Source organism: Babylonia areolata, chromosome 19 (assembly GCF_041734735.1).
Source record: "Babylonia areolata isolate BAREFJ2019XMU chromosome 19, ASM4173473v1, whole genome shotgun sequence".
In the NCBI taxonomy this organism is placed as follows: Eukaryota; Metazoa; Mollusca; class Gastropoda; order Neogastropoda; family Buccinidae; genus Babylonia; species Babylonia areolata.
The window spans coordinates 24,436,402-24,460,609 of record NC_134894.1 but is presented as its reverse complement, the minus strand read 5'-3'; the positions used below and the strand labels follow the sequence as shown (position 1 = coordinate 24,460,609).

The 24,208-nt window shown below is 42.7% G+C and overlaps 1 protein-coding gene across 1 annotated transcript; it reads left to right on the top strand.

The window, feature by feature from the left end:
* The first annotated feature begins 4,397 nt into the window (after positions 1–4,397).
* On the top strand, positions 4,398–24,151 carry LOC143294130 (sodium-coupled monocarboxylate transporter 2-like). Its single transcript, XM_076605560.1, has 14 exons — positions 4,398–4,514; positions 6,100–6,393; positions 7,284–7,335; positions 9,901–9,968; positions 10,292–10,372; positions 11,679–11,752; positions 13,397–13,532; positions 15,288–15,376; positions 16,624–16,736; positions 17,008–17,078; positions 20,421–20,507; positions 21,119–21,327; positions 21,714–21,883; positions 22,912–24,151. The coding sequence occupies exons 1-14, from the start codon at positions 4,398–4,400 to the stop codon at positions 23,064–23,066; spliced, it is 1,716 nt and encodes a 571-aa protein (XP_076461675.1). The 3' UTR covers positions 23,067–24,151.
* The last annotated feature ends 57 nt before the right edge of the window (positions 24,152–24,208 follow it).

Below are 24,208 nucleotides of genomic sequence, written 5' to 3'. Positions count from 1 at the left end.
CTCAAAGCTCACACCTGCATGCACACATTCTCCACTACATTCACATAATATCACACACACGCTTGGATCCAGGGTGATGACTACTATAATGAACGATAATGGATTTCCTTTCTTCCCTCCCTCTGAAGCTGGAGCATGAAGAAAAGAAAGGGAGGAATCCAACACAAATCTTGACCTCTCCCACCTACCCCTGACCGCTGACGGTGAGCGGCACGTCGAAGGGCATGGCAGAAGAGCTGAAGGGATGAAGTACCACACAATATGAAGCCGAAGGACGATGACTGCGATGAAGTATGACATTGAGAAGATAAATGAAAGGGCGGTGTTAAAGAAGGGCCATGGGACGCAGTTCTACGGGGGAAAGGGGAACAATTGGTGGGACGAAAGGGAATTGTTGGGCTGTAGTGTCCCAGCGGACCCACAACTTGCTTCCCTGGTGCACCCTGGTCTGTCAGAAAGCCCGACTTCAACACACAAGTGTTAACAAACAAAAATGGGCAATACATATTGCCACAAACTGAACATCCAGAGGGATGCTGTCTTTTGATAGCTCTCTTCGGGTCTGACTTCAAAAAACAAGTTTGAAATTTCAGCAGCAGCTGCCCTGATTCCAGCTGAATCAATTAACACGGTATACAGCTGGCAAAACCTGAAGGACACACACAAAACTACAACAGGCCTTCGAAGTTTATAAACTACACAAAAAATATCTGCACACAGGCACACGGAACAGAAAAATGAACAAAAGGTCAAAAACGTAATCTTTCCTCTCGCGACAAGCTAGTTGAAGTGTTCAGTCTACCTCTCAAAAATCTGCATCTTCTCTGGCAGCAGCTGAGTCCCATCTACACTGAGGAGAGGAGTTGAGCCAGAGGACTGAAGTCCATACACAGCCTTCAAAGCGTCGTCGAAACGCTTGGTGTCGTGACTGTTTGTGTAGCCCTGGATTTCATGGCCTTATAGCTGAACCAGGCATCCTGGATCTCACGGATTTTCCTCTGCACTTTCCGTCTTGCACCGGCTGAGGCTTGCGCTTTGGAATCCTTTGGGTGCGCTCCGAACAGCTGGTGGTTCTCTGACAGCAGTACCTGTTTCTCCTCGTCGTTCTCATCGAGCCAGCCTTGATGTCTACGAGTTATTGTGTTTAATTTGATAACATGTTCACTAAATGGTTGGGGAGTGATTTGGGTCTTTTGTCTAAACTCGCCCCACCCATCTCCATCCTAATCCACTCTCGGCAGCACACCAAAATATTCCCAAATCCACTCCCTCCTCATAAAAAAAATACAGCTAATACAAGGATGAGAATGAGGATATGTTTTAACCTTATACCCGAATTCACCCCATCATCCATCCCCAATCGTCAACAACTGTATCTCGTACATGGGTGGAGAGTGATTCTGGAAAATGTCTGAAGTGAGTTTAGCTTGTTGTAAAACAACTCCTTGGAGGGTGAGTTTGGGCACGAGCCATTTCCGCACATGAGTGTTTTTGGATTGGGGTGTGGAGGGGCCGGGGGGCGGCGGGGGGGGGGGGGGGTGGCGGAGGTGGAGGGGTTCGTCACGTTATACCACACTGTAAAAGAACTTAGTTTGTACTGGTTTTGGTCATGTATGTTCTTAGTAATGTTTTGCAGTTCAGCTCAAAATCCATTCTGAGATTCAAGCATTGCTGTATAAAGCATCGACAGTTACTTTGTTGATTCCGATGTGGGCTGTATGCATGGTAGTCAACATGCTTCAGGCTTTGCCCCAACTACTGGTGAATGGTGCGTGTGGAGAGGGTAGAGGGTGGAGACTGTAGGCATAAGTTTCCATTCACTTAGTGCTCAGTAGTTAATTAACAAGTATATGCACTAAAAACACTGTCTATTCATTGCAATACCCAACATGCCGACATTTTAGATTTTTTTCCTAAATATGTTTGTTTTCCATAAGTTTCTCTTTACTATTTGAAGAACATACCCCTGACATCATAGCGGCCCTTAACTTTTTTTGCCAAGTATATTTTGGCAAATTTGCAGAGTCATGCCTGTCGACATCTTTATCACTTTGTCTTTGTATTTCTATATTTCTCCCCCTCCTATTTCCAGCGATACAATCCATGAATCGCGCGCGCGCGCACACACACACACACACACACACACACACACACACACACACACCTGTAAATGGCACGTGAGCAGTGTCTGAAGTAGAAAGAAATACGCTCTGTTCAGCATTTTATAACTGACTGACGGTGATACAGTATGTGACTTTGGGCAAAGCCAAAGCGAAGAACTGCTGTTTAAATCAACCTTCTTGGGTGGTATGTTTTTATTTCATTTGTCGTCATTTTGGTTCCAGTTGTTTTTTTCGATATTTTGGTTTCAAACAGTTGTGTTACGGACGACCTAGTGGTTGCAGTATTTTGTTATATATTTTTGTTCAGATGGGGGTTCGAATACATATCGTCCCCTTTTCGGCAGGCGAAGCTGGCGGATGCAACTGGACCGTTGGATTATTAGAGGCGGGTGTGTTACCGTTGTTTTTGCACAGGCTTTTTATCATGCATGTTTCTCTTTGTAGCTGGTGGTTGGGCCAGAGGCGTGCCATGGTTGTGTAACAATGTTTGTGTGACACAATTTATGTGTGACGTTTTTCTTAAAGGTTTAGTGTATGACGGTATTTGTATAATGACGTAGGTGTCTAACAGATCTCGGGGACAGTGTCGTTGGAGAAGGTCGTTTGGCTGCTGCAGTTTGGTTGTTTGTGGTTTGTTTTTCGTTCTGTTTCCCTCTGTTGACGATCAAGTGTCCGCCAGATGGGAATATCAGCATTCGGTGTATCTTCGTTTCTATGTTAGGCACCTTCAGTTGTTTTTTCATACAACTCGCTGTGCCTAGGCCAGTGGTTGCTTTTTTTTGCTTTTTTTTCTGTTCAAAGTTTTCCAGGACGCTCTTCAAATCAAGAGGCTCTGTCCAGTGTTCGTCTTCGTGGCGTTGGATCTTGCGCTGGTCTCCAGCTCACGTTATTTTAGACGGCCACCCGCCTCCTGGTACTGGCGACGGGTCCGCCAACGTTTCTACTGATGCTCAGTTCGGAGCGTCTTCAAGGGTTTCACCTTTTGGACAGTGATATTCCCATGTTCAAAAGGGAAAGATAATTCAGTGCTTCGGTTGTTTTGTTTTGTTTTTTTCTTCTCCTCCTGGGGACTCCTGGTCTGATTTCGCTCTTGACATTTGTGCTTCAGTAAACTATATTTTTATTTATTAGTGTGTGTGTGCGTGTGTGTGTGATAATAATTGAAACTTGGTCAACTTCATATTCACATACACTCACATACTTGCACATACACATGATACTCACTTGTGGAGAGTGAGAGAGAAAAGTGTTGGACTGAAATGATGCTTACCTGTGTTTAATGTTGGCTATCTGCGTTTAGATGTTGGTGGGAGTGGGGTCACGGTTGAGATGATGTGCCCCCGAGTAAACTTGATGTGTTTAATTGATAATTGACTGTGTGGCCACACCCATCAGTGTCCTTGTTGACGGAAATAAGAGTTACTTCTGTTGTTGTTCCTTCTAATTTTTTTTTTTCAATATACGTTCATATAAATACATAATTACGTACATTAAATGCGTTGTAAAAATCTATTTCTGTGTGGGCTTGTTGGTGTAGTGGCGTCTGTAGTGGGGCACTGGGGGGGGGGGAGGGTGCACGTCTGCTTTAGCTCGCCTTTGACAAGTTTTTATAAAATGTCAAGAAATCAAATCAAATCTGAAGTGACACGTTTTAACAGAAGGATTTACATCCCAAGTAGCGATCCAGAAACAACTGCGAGATAACAGATCTTGTGACAAATGTACCAAAACTATCACCAGAGAAAAGCAGAAGCCAGGTAGATTGAAATGGCACAAGGCGAAGCATGACAGACCCTGATATGTGTGTGTGTGTGTGTGTGTGCGTGTGTGAATAGTAATGAATATATATATATATATGTACAAGGCGAAGCATGACAGACCCTGATATGTGTGTGTGTGTGAACAGTAATAATTATATGAATATATATAAACTCATTTTCTTTTAATATTCCGCTTGCATAGCTTTTTAGGCTGAACGGTTGTTTCAAAGGTGCTGGATTTTTTTTTAGTGTTTTTTCAGCTCGTGGTTTTTTGTTGTTGCTTTTTTTTGGGGGGGAGGAGGGGGGGGTCTTCTTTCTTTTTCTTTTTTTTTTCTTTTTTAATCAATTTTCGGTGGACTTTTCTGATCGGTATGCGTTATAAACCATAATTGTATGAGTCATGTAAGAATACACAGAGCTGAATTATAATTATTTGATTGAGTTCGTTTGGTTTCAGTTCAGTTTATTCGATTCAATTCGGTTCGGTTTCATTTGCTTTCAGGAAACATCGACCATGGCAGGGGAAGAAACTCGTCTGCACTGGGCGGACTACGTGGTGACAGTGGTGTGTTTGATTGTGGCCCTTGGTATTGGTCTGTTCTTCGCTCTGTGCAGAGGACAGAAAACCAGGGTCAGTCTCTGTCCCTCTCTCTGTCTTTGTCTCTGTCTCTCTCTCCAGCTCTTTTTCTCTGCTCTTACAGTATTCATTTCTTTATAATGTTTTGCTATGCAGCATAGATATGATGATGCACTCACATATGTCATAAGCATCTCATGGTCAATGACTTCAAAGTGTCAGTTAACTCTCTCTCTCTCTCTCTCTCTCTCTCTCTCTCTCTCTCTCTCCATGTTGGGTCCCATTTTGGTCTTTGAAAGAGAGGTGGGAGAGAAATGAAAGTTGAAGTTGAGAGAGAGAGAGAGAGAGGTTAATCATTGCATGTCCCAAACTAACTTGTTTCAATCACATAGGAATCAGTTTTGAAATTCTGTTAATTATTCAACCGCTTGATTCGATTAGACCGGCCTTGAGTGCATGCCTGTATATTTGTGTAATTATCAAAGTGGTTTTCTTCTACAGAATTTTGCAAAAGGATAACACACGTTTCTATGGGGGGGGGGGTTTCAGTGTGCTAAGTGCGTGCTGCACACGGGACCTCGGTTTATCGTGTCATCTAAATGACAAGACGCTCAGTTTGATTTCCAGTCAAACTAGTGAGTAATGGACAGATCGGGATTCGAACCCAGATCCTCACGGACACTGTATTGGCAGATAAACGTCTTAGTAACCATTCTGCCACCTTCCTCCTGTAACAGAAAGAAGCTGTACATTCTAGAGAAGTGATTTATGATACGTAGATTTGTACCTGTGAAAGGCAAAAAAACGTGGATATTTCTCCTTCCAAAATTTGTAAATGATTATGTACTTGGGGTGATATTTCATATAAACATTCTTTATCAAGTTTGACTGGGCCCGTAGAGAGGGATAATTTCCAACTAGACCGGATATAAAAAAAAATCAAAAGCTTGAGAAACTTTCGACGTTCATCATCATCCAAAACGTCAGTACTCCCTGTTCTAAGGATTGTATTTACTTTTTTGGCCTCCACCTTTATGAAGTCTTCAAAGGTCAAGATTTGCCTTTATTATGCTATTGTTCTGTTGTATTGTATTGTATCAATCTTTATCAAGACAGTTTTCTTTTTGTGAAATTTTGGCTGACCTCAGGAAAACAGCTTTGCCACAGTGCAACGCCACGGTTGTTTTTTTTTGGTTTTTTTCTTTTCTCATGCTTGCTATGGACAAACCTTTTGATGCCGTGGGATCTTTATCGTGCGCTTAGTGCGGGTAGTGTAGGTAAATAGTTTCGCCCGAATGACTAGCGTCAGGACCACCATTAAGGAAGAAGGAAAAGAAGTAAAATCCACTCTGATATGCATGTGCATGTGCGCGCACGATTGCAGCCTGACTGAATGACACAGGAAACGAAATATGAGCGCAAAATGCCAGCTCTCAGTCGAATCTACCAGGTAGGCATCCTGTTGTGCAAATGACTGTGTTCGTAAAGCGCTTTTTACCGAAGAAAGGTGTTCTATAAGCATTGATATCAAAAATGAAAATAGAAATAGACTTTTTAAATAACAACAACAATAATAATAGCAACAATAATAATAATAATAATGATCATCATCATCATTATGATAATAACATGTGACCAGGAAGAGTACCTTGTGGGAAGCCGTCGGATGGGCGTGGTCCCAGTGTGCCTGTCGCTCTTCGTCACCTTCCAGTCGGCCATCCGTCTGCTGGGCACGCCCTCTGACACGTACAACACGGGTACCATGGTCTTCTTCATCAGTGTGGGCATCTGTCTCTCCTACGTCCTGGCCATCTTTACAATAGTGCCCCTGTTGTACCCTCTGCGTCTTACCAGTGTTTACCACTACCTACAGTTGAGGTTCCGATCTGCTGGGCTGAAAAACCTCATCACTGTAATCGGGATGCTGCGGACGGTAGGTGTGATTGATTGGTGTGGATAGTTATACAGCGCCTATCCTCCTCGGACAGACACCAATCTCTGAGTGCTTTACAATCACGGGGTAATTTGCACCACAGGCTGCCTACATAATTATAGGCAGTGCAGGAGTACTATTCTTCACCTTCTCTGTCGACTGTGTATATGTGCTCTTGATCTGAGCTGGGCTGCATGAACCATCTTAGCAGAACTAAGTTTGCTTTGCTTTGAGTGTTTTCCTTCACTAAATCAACGCTCAATTCATACAGTTCTTTTAAAGCCAGACAAGCTTAGAGCTGGTGAGATCGCTCAGGCAACATGACCCAGTTTTATAAACATGTCAAAAGATGGGACTCCGAAAGTTTGCAGAGCAGGACAGTTACAACGTACACACAGGTATCAGAGAGGAAGTAATAACGGAGGCAGTAGATACACAATGCTCCGAAATTACTGCTCCCATTTGAATACACACACAACACAGAACAGCACAGCACATATAGATAGATACATAGATATATATAATTTGATTGATTGATTTATTGATTTGTAAAACAGAAACTCATGATTATTGCAGCTATATTTCATGCCAAGCTGTAAGAAATGACAAATCATTCAGAAATGATATAAACAAACATTTTTTTTTAATAAGGGAAAAAAAGAAACAACAAATCATAAACTCATTTCATGACTCTATGAACTGTGCCAATGAAGTGGTTCGACTGGTTCCACATTATGCTACACAAACATATCGGCCTTTCAGGAATTTGGTTAGATGTACATATTTCTCATGTCTTTAATCAGAAAAAATGCAAATGTGCAAACATATTACTTATGATTAACATTTCATAAATTTTCCGCACTTTTTATTTCATGTTATTCTATGTCCAGACCGTGTACATGGGAATCGCTTTGTACTCTCCTGCTCTGGTTCTGCAAGCGGGTGAGTGATGGTGGGAAAGTTACAAGTCTTTGTTTTACTTGCTAAAAGAGTACTCGTTTTCACATTTCATAAATCTATAGCTGACAAAACAAAGTTATCTCAAACTATGATATGAATGGTTGTGAGAATCAAACATAAGGCCAAGTCAAATCATATCAGAACGAACAACAATCTTTACAGTATGATGTCAAGAGTAACGATGACCATAGCAAAAATTACTAAGAAAATACCATTTCCACCTCCGCCGCCGCCACCTCTGATACTGGTGCTGGTGGTTGTACTATTACTACTGTTGCTATTGCTGCTGCTGAAAATGATGATGATGATGCAGTAAAACTGCTACTGCTGTAGCTACAACTGCTGCGGCTGCTGTTGCTGCTGCTACACCTCTGTAATTACTGTTGTAAACATAATCACTGTATCAATCATTGACGATATCACCACCACGACTACTACTGCAACGTTTACAAGGCTTCTGCTACTTCTGCCATTTTCTGCTGTTTTATTTTTATTATTTGTTTTTAAATTAACTGCAGAACACACCCGAGCGCACGCATACAAACATTTTTGTGTATTCATATGTGACCAAGTGCTATGCTTGCTCCAATATTTGCCTCACGCACAAGCTGTATTAGCTTGCCTCACGCACACGCTGTATTAGCAGACGACAGTTTTCCCTCCTAACCCGCGCACAGAATGTGTGACGTCACTCCGCTTACATCATTTTGTCCTCCTCGCCAGACCACCTGCTGACAGCTCGACCAGTGTCGCGTCGCGGTACGTCATTGGCTGAGAGCAAACTTGTGTTTCTGTTCCACCGTAATTAATTAATACCTCTTTTGTCAGATCAGTAAACTACAAGTATTATATACTGGCAGAATTGTCGCAATTCCATCTTTAAATCTATTCCACTTATGTTTGCCTACGTTACACTGATTTAACGCAGTTTGTAATTTTCAGTGACAAGCTCGTTAAAACTGACCCTGTTCAGGTGACTTAAATTAAGATTATAAATTTATCTTAAATAACCAACACTTCATTTTATACTCATTATAAAGTAGGTGTTGAGCTCTTTCTTTTGCAACTTATCCGACGTAAATCGGTTCAGGAATCATTTAGAAATCTGTCACTGAACACCTTTAAACAAACACAATTGTCATCGGATTCTCGGTCCGCTAAACTTGCATAAATTGGCACAGTGAGTGATGAGTGGTCAAAACAACTCCAACCGAACAAACTTGACCTTAAGGGTGTAGACGCCAATAGGTCGTTAAACTCCAATAGACGCGATGAGTGGTCATTTCATACCTGGTCAGTCATCTGACCTGCTCTCTCTCTCTCTCTCTCTCTCTCTCTTGCTGCGTCGAGCAGTGTGTTGTGTGGTGTGTGCCCCCACAACGGCTGACACCTCGCTACGTATTGCTGTAAGTACTAGTGTGTAGAATGTGTTGATTTGTAAATTGTATTATTCAACACAGTACTTGTGTTCATATGAGTATGTTCAGTTATTGCTTTGTTCAGTTAATTCTTTGTTCAGTTATTGCTTTGACATGTCAGTCACAGCTCGGCTATGATTGATCTAAATAATTGCCATGTCGTCATCTGCATGGAGCAGTGTTCCATTTGATTCTTAACGTCACAGTCAGTGACGTCTCTGGACACTAATAGTTTGTTCTAGAATATTCTAGTGGGTGCATATGATGCGTTCTTTCTCATTTGCTATCACTGATGGTTACAGTGTTTCACTGATTCTCAGTACTCTAAGATGTGTGTAGTATTCTGCTGTTGTGATTACAAGATAGTGTTGGATTAATACCAGTTATTGGTTAAAGCCACCTGGCATGTATCAGTCTGTTAACTGTAATTTAGTTATCATGCTCTCTCCTATACGGCTTACTCCAGTATAGTGCAACATGATAAACTGATTCATTTGAGTCACTTTGACACAGTATAAGCTTTATCAAATCTATACTGTCAGTGTACTTTCACCAAGTCGGCATCGCTTCAATCACTTTAACTGCGCTATTTAAATGTATCAGAAATGTCATTTGATGTCAGCGTTTGGTCTTCACACATATGCATTATGTTGTTGCGTATCCCAAATGACATTTGTTTGTGTCATTCCAGGCACTGTCTTCTTCTCCATTACTTCTTCTCCTAGTTGTCTTCTTCTCATTATCTCTTCTCTTAGTTCTTGTCTTCTTCTCATTACTTCTTCTTAGTCTTCTCCTTTAGTTTATAACTATTGTAAATAAACCAATAGAAAACCCCATTTGTGACTGGCCTCTATATGTTCCTGGCCTGTGCGTGGGATCTTGTCTATCCTATCCTTCAATTAATCATATTTAGTTAAGTCTTTTGTGCCGTACCCTATTAGAACCACTCGGAGCACGGCCACACATAAAGACAGATAGAGTGGGTGCAGGAGGGGAAAGAGAGAAAAGGAGACACGGAGACTGACTACCGAACAGATGGATGGACGGACGGACAGACAGCCGAATATCTCTGGTGCAGGCCATGTAGTCTTTGTTTCCAAACATGAGGGTGTGTTTGAAATGTGTGCAGTTGCGGGGCTGTCTCTGTGGGTATCGCTGGTTCTGATAAGCAGCGTCTGTACCATCTACACTGCCATTGTGAGTAAGCGCTATACAGTATAGGCCACAGCCCCTGCTGAAGCGGATCCAAATACAACTGCGACATGTATAACGAACACAGAAGTATATAAATTACAGACAGTGGTATATTGATCGAGTGTGTGTATCAAAGAGAGAGAAACTCAGGAGTTGCAAAGAGCAATGTTTTAGCTGTCCTGCATGCCTGTATTGAAAACTCGTCATAATTCTTTATATTGATGAATGCATTCGCCGTCCTACTCTAATTAAAACATCATGTCCAGAGACTAGTTTTCCTCTATTCAGTCCTCATAAACTGCATGTGTGTGTGTGTGTGTGACCAGGGGGGCATCCGAAGCGTGATGTGGACAGACGTCTTCCAGACTGTCATCATCTTCATTGGCATCATGGCTGGACTCATCAAGGTATATCCTGTAGTAAACTCGCTCTGCTTGGCAGTTCCGCCCTCATTCTTTTTTTCTGCTTTTAACTCAATCTAATAGTAATACTGATAATAATAATGATAATAGTAATCAGATATGCAGCACTTATTATCAAATAGAGCTCAAACAGCCTTCCATAAGCAAGACGCAATAAAAATGCACACTCTCACTAAACTGCAAATAAGGAATGTATATAAAAAAAATATTTAAAAAATTTTAAAAGATGAAATAAAAAGCGCTAACAACCCCTACAATGAAACGGTACATCTCACGACGAATTCTGTTCACGACATCTTGGGTGTTGGCATATCACCAATGGACAGACAAACAGACACATGATACCCGATTGATGGGTGACCTGCCCTTGACAGGAGTCTAGTTGCACAAAGTCTTGGTCTTGGCTGGCTCTGTCCAGTCTTTCCTCCTAGGACGGCAGTGGACCAGCTTCTGTGGTTTTGTCTTCAAGCTGCCCCTGTGTGAAACAGTGTTCCTTTTTCAAATAAGGGACAATGAACAAAAATTCACAGTTACCCTCTGTGAAAATGTTACCACAAGTTAGGCAACGTGTTATCTGTTATAATTAGGTCACTGTTTGATTTGACGTCATTTCAATCACTTGTCGTCACTGTGAAGATTTCTTGTCATCCCCATGGACTCTCCCAGATCCGCTTTCTGGACTCCTAACAAAGAGATAAAAAAAAATTTTTAAAAAATTTACCCACCAACAGATAAACATATACATGTACTATGCGATCTGCTACACACAGAGAGAGATGGGGGGCAGGAGAGAGAGAGATTAGTGGAGAGAGGCTAAGAAAGATAACAGACAGACGGAAAGAGAGATGTGCAGCTGGGCCACTTTATATTATTGCCCCCACTGTACATGTGTGTGTGTGTGTGTGTGTGTTCATGGTAAATTTTAGCAAATTCATTTCCTCTGGAAAAACTTTCTCTGTTGACAGCAAATTTATCTTTAAAACAAAACAAATCTGTCCAGAGGAAGTCAGATTTCTTCTTTTCCATCATTTCAGGTGTTGTGGGTGTTTTTTTACAATAAAAAGGTTATAAACATAACTAAATCAATGATTCTATAGATGTCTGTCAAAAATGTGATTCCAGGAACTATGGAAAATCCAGGGTTCTGTTGGAAATGGTTGTCTAAAGTAGCGTACATGACTACTTTTTTACCACGACTTAACCAATGGTGATGTTGGTGACGGCCTTAGTGTCACGACTATCCACATACTTGCCCACCCTCGTCCTCATCATTCATTCCCCTTTACTGCAGGGCCTCCTCCGTGTTGGTGGCTTCTCCCAAATGGTCAACATCGCAGATGATGGTGGGCGACTTGTCTTTGGCGAGTGAGTAAAATATGGCACAGTACAAAGCGTAGTGTGTTTTTCTATTGATGATTTTAACAGTTTCACCATCTATCAAAAGAATATTTTCAACCAATAGCCAGTCAATTAAGTATGAGAAGCCGGTGCATTTAGAACTTACTATGTGATGCGTATACCGTTACTGCAAAAGAATGGGCCGGATCCCGCAGAGGCAGAAAAACCGTTAAACCGATCTTTAATCTGCGTATCCTTTGAGAAAGACAAAAACACTTCCAACACCAGAGGGAGTTCTACCGAGTCATCGTAGTCTTCAAGAAGGCGTTTGACAGTGTCAATGAAGAACACACAATGAAGAAGTTTAACAAAGGGCAAAGGCTAATCAACACCATCAGCAACTATACTCCAAAAGCAACCAGTGCGGTACTCACACAGGGTGCAATTGGAAAGTGGTTCCACACTTTGGTTGGAGTTCGTCAGGGCTGCCTTCTGTCTCCTACATTGTTCAACATATTCCCAGAATGCATCATGACTGATGCACTTGAAGATCGTGTCAGCACAGTCAGCATTGGAGGAAGAACATTCGCAGATGAAATCGATGGCCTGGCAGGCCAAGCTTGCTGGAAGAAAGGATAAAACATGGACAAGAGATGTCATGGAAATCAGCGCCAAGAAGTGTTTTCAAGGAGGTGTCAAAGCATGTCGAATGATCAATATATGCTACACCACATCTGCTGTTGAACAAAAAAAGGAGCAAATGTCTGACCATCGCATAAATCCAATGCGCTGATCAGGCCTGGAGGGCCTACCATAAGAAACGTCTCTTCTCATTTTCTATTGCATGATTATGTAGTGTAAAAGCTAATACATGATTATGAATGCCCACTATCTGTTATGTACATGCTGTTTTAATCTCTCCTTTTCTTTATCCTTTTGAGGGATGGATGAAAAATGCGTTGTATTCTTTGCCCTATTACCATCAGAAAAAAATATATTCAGTTCAGTTCAGTTTTCTCTGTGTGTGTGTGTGTGTGTGTGTGTGTGGAACAGAGTGGATGTGAAGGCCCGCCACTCTCTGTGGAGCACCATCATCGGCATGTGCAGTATATGGATGATCTCCCATGTCAGTCAGTCTTCCGTGCAACGAATCTGTTCCCTGCCCTCCCTTCAGCATGCCATAAGGTCAGGTGTTATACGTACGTGCGCGCACACACACACACAAATACACACACTCACACACACACACACACACGCACACCGCCGGCACACATTACACACACACACTATATTACAAAAAGGCAGACAGATACACACACACTTTTTTGATTTACTTTATGTCATTTATTTTATTAATCATTTGTCCTTTTCTTCATTCATTTGTTTGATAAATTGATTGATTGTTTTTATGTTACTTCTCCACTCACACATGCATTTGTTTCTTTCTTTTTTCCTATTTTTTCAAAGCATATTATATATCATGTCATGTCATGTTATATCATGCCACATCATTACACCATATCATATAATCATATTACAGTATATGGTATATTAAATATCACATTATGCATCACACCATTTCACATATGATAGCATGTATCATATCATATCATATTCATCGTACCATACATCAAGTTGATCATTCTCTGATTGAACTGTTTATGTGCACAGGTGTTATCTGTGGAACATTCCGCTGCACGTGCTGTGCGGTGGGACGCTGTGCCTGATGGGAGTGCTGCTCTATGCTTACTTCGTCACCACGGGCTGCGATCCCTATGCTGCTGGCTTCATCCACAACAAGAATCAGGTCCTCTGATGTGGCGTGTCTTGGTGTGGTGTGGTGTGTTGTGGCGTAGTATGGTGTTGTGGCATGGTGTGTTGTGTTTGGTGTTGTGTAATGCGTTGTGGCTTGGTGTGTTGTGGTGTGGTGTGCTGTGGCGTGGTTTGTTGTGTTGTGGCGTGGTGTGGTGTGTTGTGGTGTGCTGTCACGTGGTATGATATTGCGTGTCAAGGTGTGGTGTGTTGTCGCATTGTTTATTGTCGCGTGGTGTGTTTGGCGTGGCTTGGTGTGTTGTGGCCTGATGTGGTGTGCTGTGCTGTGCTGTGCTGTCCTGTGGTGTGTTGTGGCGTAGTGTATTGTGGCGTGGTTTGGTGTGTTGTTGAGTAGCGTGGCGAGGCATTTTGTAGCCTGATTTGGTGTGGTGTGTTGTGGTGTGGCTTTGTGTCATGTGGCCTAATGTGCTGTGCTGTGCTGTGTTGTGGTGTAGTGTATTGTGGCGTGGTTTGGTATGTTGTTGTGTAGCGTGGCGAGGCATTTTGTAGCCTGATTTGGTGTGGTGCGAAGTGAAGTGGTGTGGTGTATTGTGTTGTGGTGTGGTAAACAGCATCAGACTGCATTGTATGTCGTCGGGTCATGTCGTGTATCATGTCATGTGCCCACACATACTGTATCGTGTCGTGTCCGGGGGTTGTATTCATGGGGCAGGTGTAAACGGAAACGTCTGGACTAAACGTGTTCTCCGAAACAATCCATCGAAAGTTGGTATTCATGGTGGAAGACTTTGACGAAGTCCGAGTCAACACGCAGACTAAAACACACACACACACACACACACACACACACACACAGACTAAAACACACACACACACACACACACACACACACACACACACACACTGGTGCTACAAAACATAACAACCATGCCCCACAATCACACGTGTCAGTGATGCCCTCCAGACACAATAAACCAATGAACTCCAAGCTGAACACACCAGGCGTAAATTTCACTCCGCGCAGCAGCTGACGAGTATGCACATATGGGAACTTATTCGGGAAAATCCCTTTCTAAATAAGAACGAAGGCGTTGCCAAGAACAAATTGTGAGAAGTCCAGTCATACGTTGTCAGACCTTCACGTTTTGCTTTATGCCCGACGTTCCTAAGTCAGTCCCCATGAATACGGCCCCTGTAGCGCTGTACGGGATGGCTGGTCACGGAGAAACCTTCAATGTATGACGACACAGTGACGTGACTTTCAGGTGCCGTATTCAAGAGAACATCGTGCCTGAGGGTAAATGTGTACCTGCGGGTAATCTGCCTGAGGCAAGGCAAACTGCCCGAGGGTAAGCAATATCCAGTGTTTATGAACACAAGAGTCTACCCGTGGGTCTACAAACCCAAAGGCAATTTACCCTTTCTACCTGCCAAGGGTGACTGTCCACGAAACAGGTAAATATGGCAGATCGTTTTGCAGCATTTTTCTTTCTTTTTTTTAAAAAGGGAAAACAGGCGTGCTTTACGGATAGCACGTGTTTTGCAAACTCTCTCGACAATGTTCCGAGCTGTGGTGCAACGAGAAGTGAAACTGAGAGCATGTGCAGACTGGAATTGTTGGGATTTTTTTTTTTTTAAAAGACGATGGGTTAGCTGTCTGAGCGAACTGCGTGTGTCTTGAATACGAAGATAACTTATCCTTCAAGGTAAACTGTACCTGCAGGTCCCATCCATGTCAAAGATAACTTGCCTGAAGGCAAAATAAATTTTGTCTTAAATACGGCCCCAGGTGGCGCCTTACTTCATGCTGCACGTGCTGAGAGACATGCCGGGCATGGCGGGCCTGTACATGTCCATGCTGTTCAGTGGGGCCCTCAGGTCAGTGCCGGTCCTTTGTCAGTGGTTTGCAATGAATATGTGATTGTGTCAGTGTCAGTGTTTCATCACCTTTCGACCTCATCACTAATTCCATCATCGTTATCATCATGATTGTCATTTTCGCCCCGTCCCCTCCTCTGTCTCTCTCTATCTCACTCTCTCTGTCTGTCTCTGTCTCTGTCTCTCTTTTTCTCTCTCTCTGCTCAGGGCTAGGACTGGATGTAAGAAAACACACCAGTGCTTATCTGTTATCCTTGAAGTGAAGAAGTTTGTCTTGTCTTGTCTTGTCTTGTCTTGTCTCATCTTGTCTTCTCTCTCTCACTCTCTCTCTCTCTCTCTCTCCTTCTCCCCTCTCTCTCTCTCTCTCTCTCTCTCTCTCTCTCTCTCTCTCTCTCTCTCCCATTCTCTCTTTCTATTTGATTTTTCTCTAAGGATTGCGCTTTTTCTCGAAAAAGACAAGACAGCAACCGCAATGACAAAGGAGGGGGGTTTCATATTTAAGAAATAAAAATGGAGACATCTCACGCTTTCGCACACATTTCGAGGAAGCCTATGATGACGCATTGTGCTTTCCTGTGATTGCAAGAAATCGTGGCAAGGAAAAGTCTCTTCTTCCTCGCACTTTCTTGTAAAAATGTGGAAAAGTGTGGAGTTCGTTGGGCATGAATAGGCGCGTGACTGCGAGAAAGCATTTGATAACATGCCTTCTTTAAATGGAAAAAAATCAGCCAATCCTTCAACCTGTACGTCACTCAACCTATCGGCAGATACGTAAACGAATACCAAAACAAACTGATAACAAGCGTCTGACTGGTTGCACCATTTTGTCATACTCCTGACAACTTTTCATCATTGGTGGTTTTCATCTCTCGACTTGAAGACCGCATTTGACGGTTTTTCGATCCCCCATTCCCTATGAGGAACCATCATCTCAACAAAAGTTACACTGGTTTATCTTTGCATGTCAAGTTGGACCCAGTTTGAATGGGAGATGTCAACTCATAGTGCATGTTCTGATCTCGAATTTTGATTCCCTCAAGGCTCAGTTCTGGATCGTTTGCTATTTATCGTTTATTCTCAGAATCAAGTGACACATTCCGACTATGTAAACGAAGGAATTGGCAACGAACAATTGTAAAACAGATCTTTGTTGTTTGTTATCAACTGATGATTTCTAGCCAGTGAAGGAAGGAGAGGGGAATGTATGGGATTCTTCTGAAACCTGTGTTGGTCGCTTGGGTGTGCAGTACTGTGTCCTCGGGGATCAACGCCCTGGCAGCCAACACTGTGGAGGACGTGTTGGCCAGACCTCTGAGAGGGATGAGAGACACCACTGTTACTCTAATAGCCAAACTCACAGGTTTTATATATGTGTGTGTGAGTGTGCGTGTGTGTGTGTGTGTGTGTGTGCACGCACGCACCCGTGTGTGCGTGTGTGTGTGTGTGTACGTGTGTATGCGTCAGAGAGACAGAAAGGGAGAGACAAACTGACACTGATAGTGAATGACCTTGATAACTTTTGTCAACAGCCCTTTTCGTAACGCATGTGTGAGAGATAAGAGAGAGAGAGGCAGACGGACAGACATGATGAATGTTCTGACTCATGTGTTTGTTGTCTTCGTCACGTACAGTTGTTGTTTACGGATTGCTCAGCCTGGGTCTGGCTTACCTGATGAAGAACCTAGCGGGCCCTGTAACACAGGTGCGTTTTGTTTGTTTATTATATTTTGGTTCGTCTTTAAATTGGTAGCCTCCAGAGTGTTTTGTATAATTGTTTTGTCTTGGTTTGACTTTGATAATAATATTGTCAATAATGATAATAACAACAAGAACAATAATAATAATAATGATGATGATGATGATTTGTACTTATATGTCGCAAATATGTGTTCTAAGCGCCTCATATGGAATAATACACACAACAGCGCATTACAGCTTACATAATTTCTATATATACTTGTGTGTGTGTGTGTGTGTGTGTTGGTTTGTCTTGTTTTGCTTTGTTTTCCATTTTAGTCAGCGTTCCTTCCGTGGAAACTGGTGAACACTGGGTCAGATACCCAACACATAACCTTCTTCTTCGTTCAAGGGCTGCAACTACCACGTTCACTCGTATGTACACGAGTGGGGGCATTTACGTGTATGACCGGCTTTGGGGTGTTTTTTTTTACCCCGCCATGTAGGCAACCATACGCCGTTATCGGGGTTGTGCATGCTGGATGTGTTCTTGTTTCCATAACCCACCAAACGCTGACATGGTTTACAGGATCTTTAACGTGCGTGTTTGATCTCCTGCTTGCGTATACACACGAAGGGGGTTCAGACACAAGCAGGTCTGCACGTCTGTTGACATGAGAGATCGGAAAAATCTCCACCCTTAACCCACCAGGCACCGTTACCGAGATTTGAGCCCGGGCCCCTCAGATTGAAAGTCCAACGCTTTAACCACTCGGCTATTGCGCCCGTCCAACGCATAACCGAATCTGCAGACTGCTGTTTCAGTATCCACCACTGACCCGGGTTCGATGCCCAGTTTCAGCATGGTGTCGTGTCCGTGGGAAAGGCGTTTCCTCCGATTTTCCACACTCTGCCTGGGTGTGAATGGGTAACTGTCTTCCTGAAAGGAGAGTATGGGCCCCGCCTTCCAGTGCCGAGCCCTAGACACAGTGGATATGAACTGACTGCCCCGGTGACCGTAATAAGCGATGGAAACTTTAATCTTTATTTCTAAAACTTGGTTGTATGAGTGGAAAATCGGACATTGTTGGTAACACAAGCGCAGTATTCAGTTACGTGTATGCTGTGTTTCCATATCAACAATCATTTTGATTGTCAGTTGATACGCAATATTCCGTCACGTGTATGTTGTGTATCTATATGAACAATCATTTTGACAGGATACCAAAACGTTAAAACATTTATCATCTAGCCTATCAGTGTACACGATCAAAGATTCAATGATGCAAATATTGAATTCAGTGATGCAAATATTTACAGACGTTCGGTCCTTTTTACACTTTTGAGTGTGGGAGATAAGAAAACAGCGTACTGTTTCGGTGCAAACAAACAAACAAAACAATAGAGAAAGAGAGAGAGAGAGACCTAAGTTCCAGAAATCGCAATAAACCATAGACTCGTTTTTAAGAGTAGCTGGTTCTGCATTTTTTTCGAAGCTTTATGGATCGACTGATTCCTGTCACACAATTCTTTCACATGTATACTTATGTCCACAAATGTCATGTTTCACTGAACTAAGGCACGAACACACGGCGCTATCACGTTCCTGCTTCTATCATTTTGTAGCGTTGTAGCCTACACGTGGTAAGTAAAATAGAATAAAATGAAAAAAATAAAATAAAATAAGTACTTCATAGTATCTTGCTACACACTGCTACTTTGACGGGCATGACCATTCATGTAAGTATGACAGTTGGTCGTGTTCGACTATGACCATCAGAACGGCAGAGAAGGAAACTGATGTCCCGACTATCTGTGGCTAGAATTTGATAACGGTGGAGAATGTCTTGGCCAAGTTACATCCCCACTCTCTCGGCCAAGAGGGTTTTAGGACAGTCAGCGTTGGGATGGTTCCCAAAGGCAAACTAGCCCCCAAGGCTGCAGCACTGAGAGCCAGTGCAGTACAATTTTGCTTCCTAGATTGAGAATCATAAACCTTCACGAAAGAATAAACTGTAAATAATTTCCCATTCAATGGAGAAGCCATTGAAAATACAGCTCTCACTTTGCTGTTGGCCCAACTGTAAACTTATGTCAGTCAGTGTGTTGGCCACAGACAGAGAGGGTATAATAATAATAAGACTAAGTGACATAAAAAAATATGTATAAAAGGTAAAGTGGAATAAAAATGAAATAAAATAAAATAGAATAAATAAATAGACATAGTCTCACATCACATTTGCTAAAATACATATTTCAGACTGTCTCACATCACGAAATAGACATAGTCTCACATCACATTTGCTAAAATACATATTTCAGACTATCTCACGTCACGATGGCTAAAATCTACTTACTTCAAACTAAGTGACACACACACACACACACACACATATATATATATATATATATATATATATATATATATATATATATGCATACACATACACACACACATAATATATCTATATATCTATATATACACAGATATATATACATACAAACATATACATACATTCATACATACATACTACATACACACACGCGCGCGCGCGCGCATATGTATATATATGCATACACATATATATGTATATATACATACACACACATATACACATACATACATATAATGTAAAATCATCACAGGCAATATCCTAGTCTCACATCACTTAGCCCCAAATCACAACAAGATAAGAACATATCACATTTACCCAAGTCAGAAACATGCACCAGGAACCAGGCCTCACAGAAGCACACTAAAAATGATCACAAATGCATGCAAATCAACTCCAAGAGCAAATCTAGCGATCAATTCACACACAAGCAAATACAGATGGAAAAGCTTTCCTTAGAAAAATACAAATTGATAAGATTCGTTTTGAGTGCTCTCTTGAATGCGGGTGTTGGGGTGTGATGAATGTGTGAGGGCAGTGAATTCCATTGTTTTGGTGCAACAAAAGAAAAGGAACGTTCACCATAAGTTTTTGTGTGAATTCTTGGAATAGACAGTGTGCGCATGTCATTTGAAGAACGGATTTGTCTGGATGGTGAATAGACAGAAAGTAGATCTGAAAGATAGACGGCTGAGAGTTTGTATTGTATTCGTGCTTGGGAGGGAGGGGGGAGGTGATGTGTTGACGTTTCCTAGCCTTGAGTGTGAGTCGTGCTGCAGAGTTTTGAACTTTCTGAAGTTTGTCAGCCGGCAAGAAGAGCATTTCCATAATCTAATCCAGATAGGTCAAGAGAACAAACCACGAGCCCACACACACTCAGGTATGTGTTTGTGTCGGGGTGGGGGGGTACTTGTATGTAGCCATGGTTTTACACGTATTTGCTCAGTATTTGTTTATCCCCGTGATTTCCACAGATAACCACCAGTGTACAAGGAGCCTTTGGGAGTCCTGTTCTGGGAGTCTTCTTCCTGTCCGCTGGCTTCCCCAGGTGCAACACATATGTGGGTACCTACCTACATGTGGGTGATATGTCAGACTCTGTGTTTCATGGCAGTTATAAACATATATATATATATATATATACATATAGTTATCTTCCTGAATGTGATATGTCTGTCTCTTTATATCCTGGCAATTTTCGTCTTTCATGACTCAGCATCAAAAAGAAGATTATGAAGTAAGTTCGTCGTTTTTTGTTGATTTTTTTTCTCTGATTCCCCTCCGTCTCTCCCCCTCGGCAGCTCATTGAAGGATTTTTTTTTTTTGGGGGGGGGGGGGGGAGAGGGGTGGGGTTGGGGGCGTGGGGGTTCATCTTTATGCGGCATGTCTTCATGTCTTGGGCAAATGAAATCTGGCGGACCCTTTCCAGATCGGGTTTTTTTGTTGTTTTTTTCGGGGGGAGGGCGGGGGGAATGGGGGTGTGGGGGGGCAAGGGGGGTTGCTCCCCACATAGGGTAGTACTTGGTTACATGGGTACCAGTAGCAAAGGAGAACCTCTGACCTTATCTAATGAGTTGTTGTGACACGTGTTTTAGATATATATATATATATATATATATCGGTGCTGTTTCGCGCAGTTTTTATCAAATCCGTGAAATATCTGTATTTTCAGGGAGCGACGGGGGGAGTTGTGGTGGGCAGTGCGGTCAGTCTGACCGTGGCTTTAGGGTCCACACTGTACGGAGCCCCCACCCCCTCCCTGCCCCCCGGACCTGTGGACCGCTGTGACGTCACCAACACCTCCTGGACACAGCCCTCTGTGTGGAACGTGACTGTGGTACCGTTGGACCTCAACGCTACCTCTGACTCCCCACTTCACAGGTCGATATGTGTGTGTGGAGAGAGGGGGAGTACGCCTGTGCGTGCGTGTGTGTGTGTGTGTGTGGTTGTGTTCGTACATGTATGTGTGTGAGTGGGTGCGCGAGTACACGCGTGTGCGTGCAGGGGAGGTGTGTGTGTTTGTTTGTTTGTGGTTGTGTGTGTGTGCGCGCGTGCGCGCGTGGTCATGTACATATATTGATATGTGTGCATGTAAGTGCGTGTGTGTGCGTGTAGGGTGAGAGGGGTAACGTGTGTGTGTGAGTGTGTGTGGATATTTGTGGTTGTGTGTATGTGTGTTTGTGCGTGTGTGCGCAAACGTAAATGCATATCTTTATTGGCGGGTGCGTATGTATGTGCTTCCATGCACGCGCATGCCCGTTCCGAAGTGAAACCACACACGTGAAAACCTCCAGGAAGATGACCTCACAACGACAGGGCATTCTTTCTCATTGCAGTCGCTCCGGCTTCAGCCTGTGGGACATCTCCTACCTGTGGTTTTCTGCCATCGGTTTCTCGGCCACTGTCTTGTCTGGCATCGTCATCAGCCTCATCACAGGTAGGGGTTTGGTTTTCTTTTTTGGATTGACATGGATACTTACATAGCGCCTATCCTCGGTCGGAGACCAAGCTCTAAGCGCTTTACAAACACGGAGTCATTTGTACAACAGGCTGCTTACCTGGGTAGAGCCAGTTGACGGCTTCCGTTGGGCGCTCATCATTCGTTTCTTGTGTCATTCAATAAGATTTCAGGCACGCACACACACACACACACACACACACACACACACACACACACACACACACACACACACACACTCAGAGACATGTAGGTCGTGTGTCATTTGTGCTCTCTGTATCATACACTACTCGCTTCCAATGATTTTCCTCGTCTTTTTTCTTCTCCTCTTTTTTTTTTTTTTTTTTTTTTTCCAAGCCCTACAGACATGGTGCAGACTCCCTCACAGCCAACACACACACACACAGAGAGAGATAGATAGATGGTTTAACGGTTTAACGTTTGCTTGTATGTATGTATGCATTATGTTCATGTGTGTGTACAGTGTGCTAAGCGCATTTTGGTGTGTTCAGTGTGTACATGTAACATTGATATGTTATGTATATCATGTGTTTTGTTAAGTACTCGGAGCAGTTTTCTGGACTTGGTGCTTTAGAATTATCTATTACCATCATTTTTCATGTGTTTATTTATTTTCACCATCATTATTCTTATTGTCTTTGTTTTAGTATACCCACGATATAGGTAAACTAGCAATATACCCATGATATAGGTAAACTAGCGATCACAATGGTAAAGCAGCACCAAATCAAGCAAGTTATCTGTCCATCAGGATTTTTGTTGTTGTAGTGTGTGTGTTGTTGTTGTTGTTACTGTTGTGTGTTCTTGTTGTTTTTATAACTGATATCGAACAGATTTTATTTCTTTGCTGTATGACGTGTAATAGCCACTTTCAACTTGACCATTAAAAAATCGGTGCTTGCACACGCACGTGTGTGTGCGTACGTGTGTGTGCGCGCGTGCCTGCGTGTGTGTGTGTTTGTGTGTGTGTGTGTGTGTGTGATCAGGCTGTAAGGAGGAGGCAGGGGAGGTGGATCCCAGGTTGATATTCCCGTGTTGCCGGAAGCTGTACGGACTGGCTGAACCTGAAGACAGAACGACAGAGGACAACGCCATTCCTTTGGATGTCAGTGGGTTGTGGAAGACAGAGGAGAGGGGGTAAACTGTCACACTCAGCTGTCACACTCACCCACCCACAGATTCACGCACGCACGCACGCACACGCACACCTGCACATACATGCACAATTACAAGCACACACACACGCACACACATTCATCCACACACACACACACACACACACACACACATTTACTTGATAGTGTCTGATTTAAACTTTAAATGCAGATCTCTGCTTGGATAAGTGTGAGAAACACTTTCAACTAAAGTACATGAACCTTAACTTCATAACAAGACTTTCTGTTGAGAAGTATGCAATCCGATCTGAAAAAACCGATCATGTTTCATGAAGATCTTAGGTCACTGTACTGCTTATTGCTCCTGGATCTGAAGTACTTGTATTTTAAGAAAGAAATATGGCGGTATTAGGCTGCCCTGCTTTCAACCTCACAAACTGGTAAAGCGTTATTCTTCACTGACCACTAACCATCCGCTGTAACAACACAGTGTTCCTATAAAAGGCTGGTTCATCTACATGGCATTCACAAATCTTTGTGTGTCCAAAGATTTAACAGAATACTGAAACCAAAAGCCTTCTCAAAGTCTGTGCATAAACAAATATTCTGTAACTGGTTTGAATCCATGTGATGGATGAATTTGTGCATATAGTTGTAATGATAAATCAACCTCCCTCCCAGCACGTACTCACCCAAACAGTATAAGAAATGGGTGGCACCAGATTGTGGTCAGGCACTCTCCAGAGGACAATACGCTTAGCGTTTCATAGTGGGTCTGTTTGGCAGCAGGCTCCATTTTGTGGCAGTCATTTTCCCAACATGAAGCAGCACGCGGCAGTGGTGATGTTATGGCATGGTTTCAGGTTCAGTTCCTGATATGTGTTCCATACTTCAACTATGTCTTGCTGTCTGTCAATTAAGTGATATCAAAAACTGTGAAAGTGGCTAAATATTCCACAGGTATTAGTGGTTTTGGTTAAGTATTTACAATTCATGCATGTGTACATGCATGTGTGCATGTGTGTAAGCATGCAGTTGTGTCAGAGTGTGTGTGCGCAGCTGCCTCTTGATGTGCATATGTGTATTGCTTGATTGTGCATGGCTGTCAGAATGCCATGAGTAATGGGCAGATTTGTTCATTACTATTTTAATTTTGTTTTTGTTAACT

Excerpts from the sequence above, each read along its gene's own strand:
- LOC143294130 (XM_076605560.1), top strand. The coding sequence starts at position 4,398 with ATGGCAGGGGAAGAAACTCGTCTGCACTGGGCGGACTACGTGGTGACA. Across the intron at positions 9,969-10,291 it reads GTACCATCTACACTGCCATT|GGGGGCATCCGAAGCGTGAT; the intron begins GTGAGTAAGCGC and ends GTGTGTGACCAG. Across the intron at positions 13,533-15,287 it reads TCATCCACAACAAGAATCAG|GTGGCGCCTTACTTCATGCT; the intron begins GTCCTCTGATGT and ends ATACGGCCCCAG.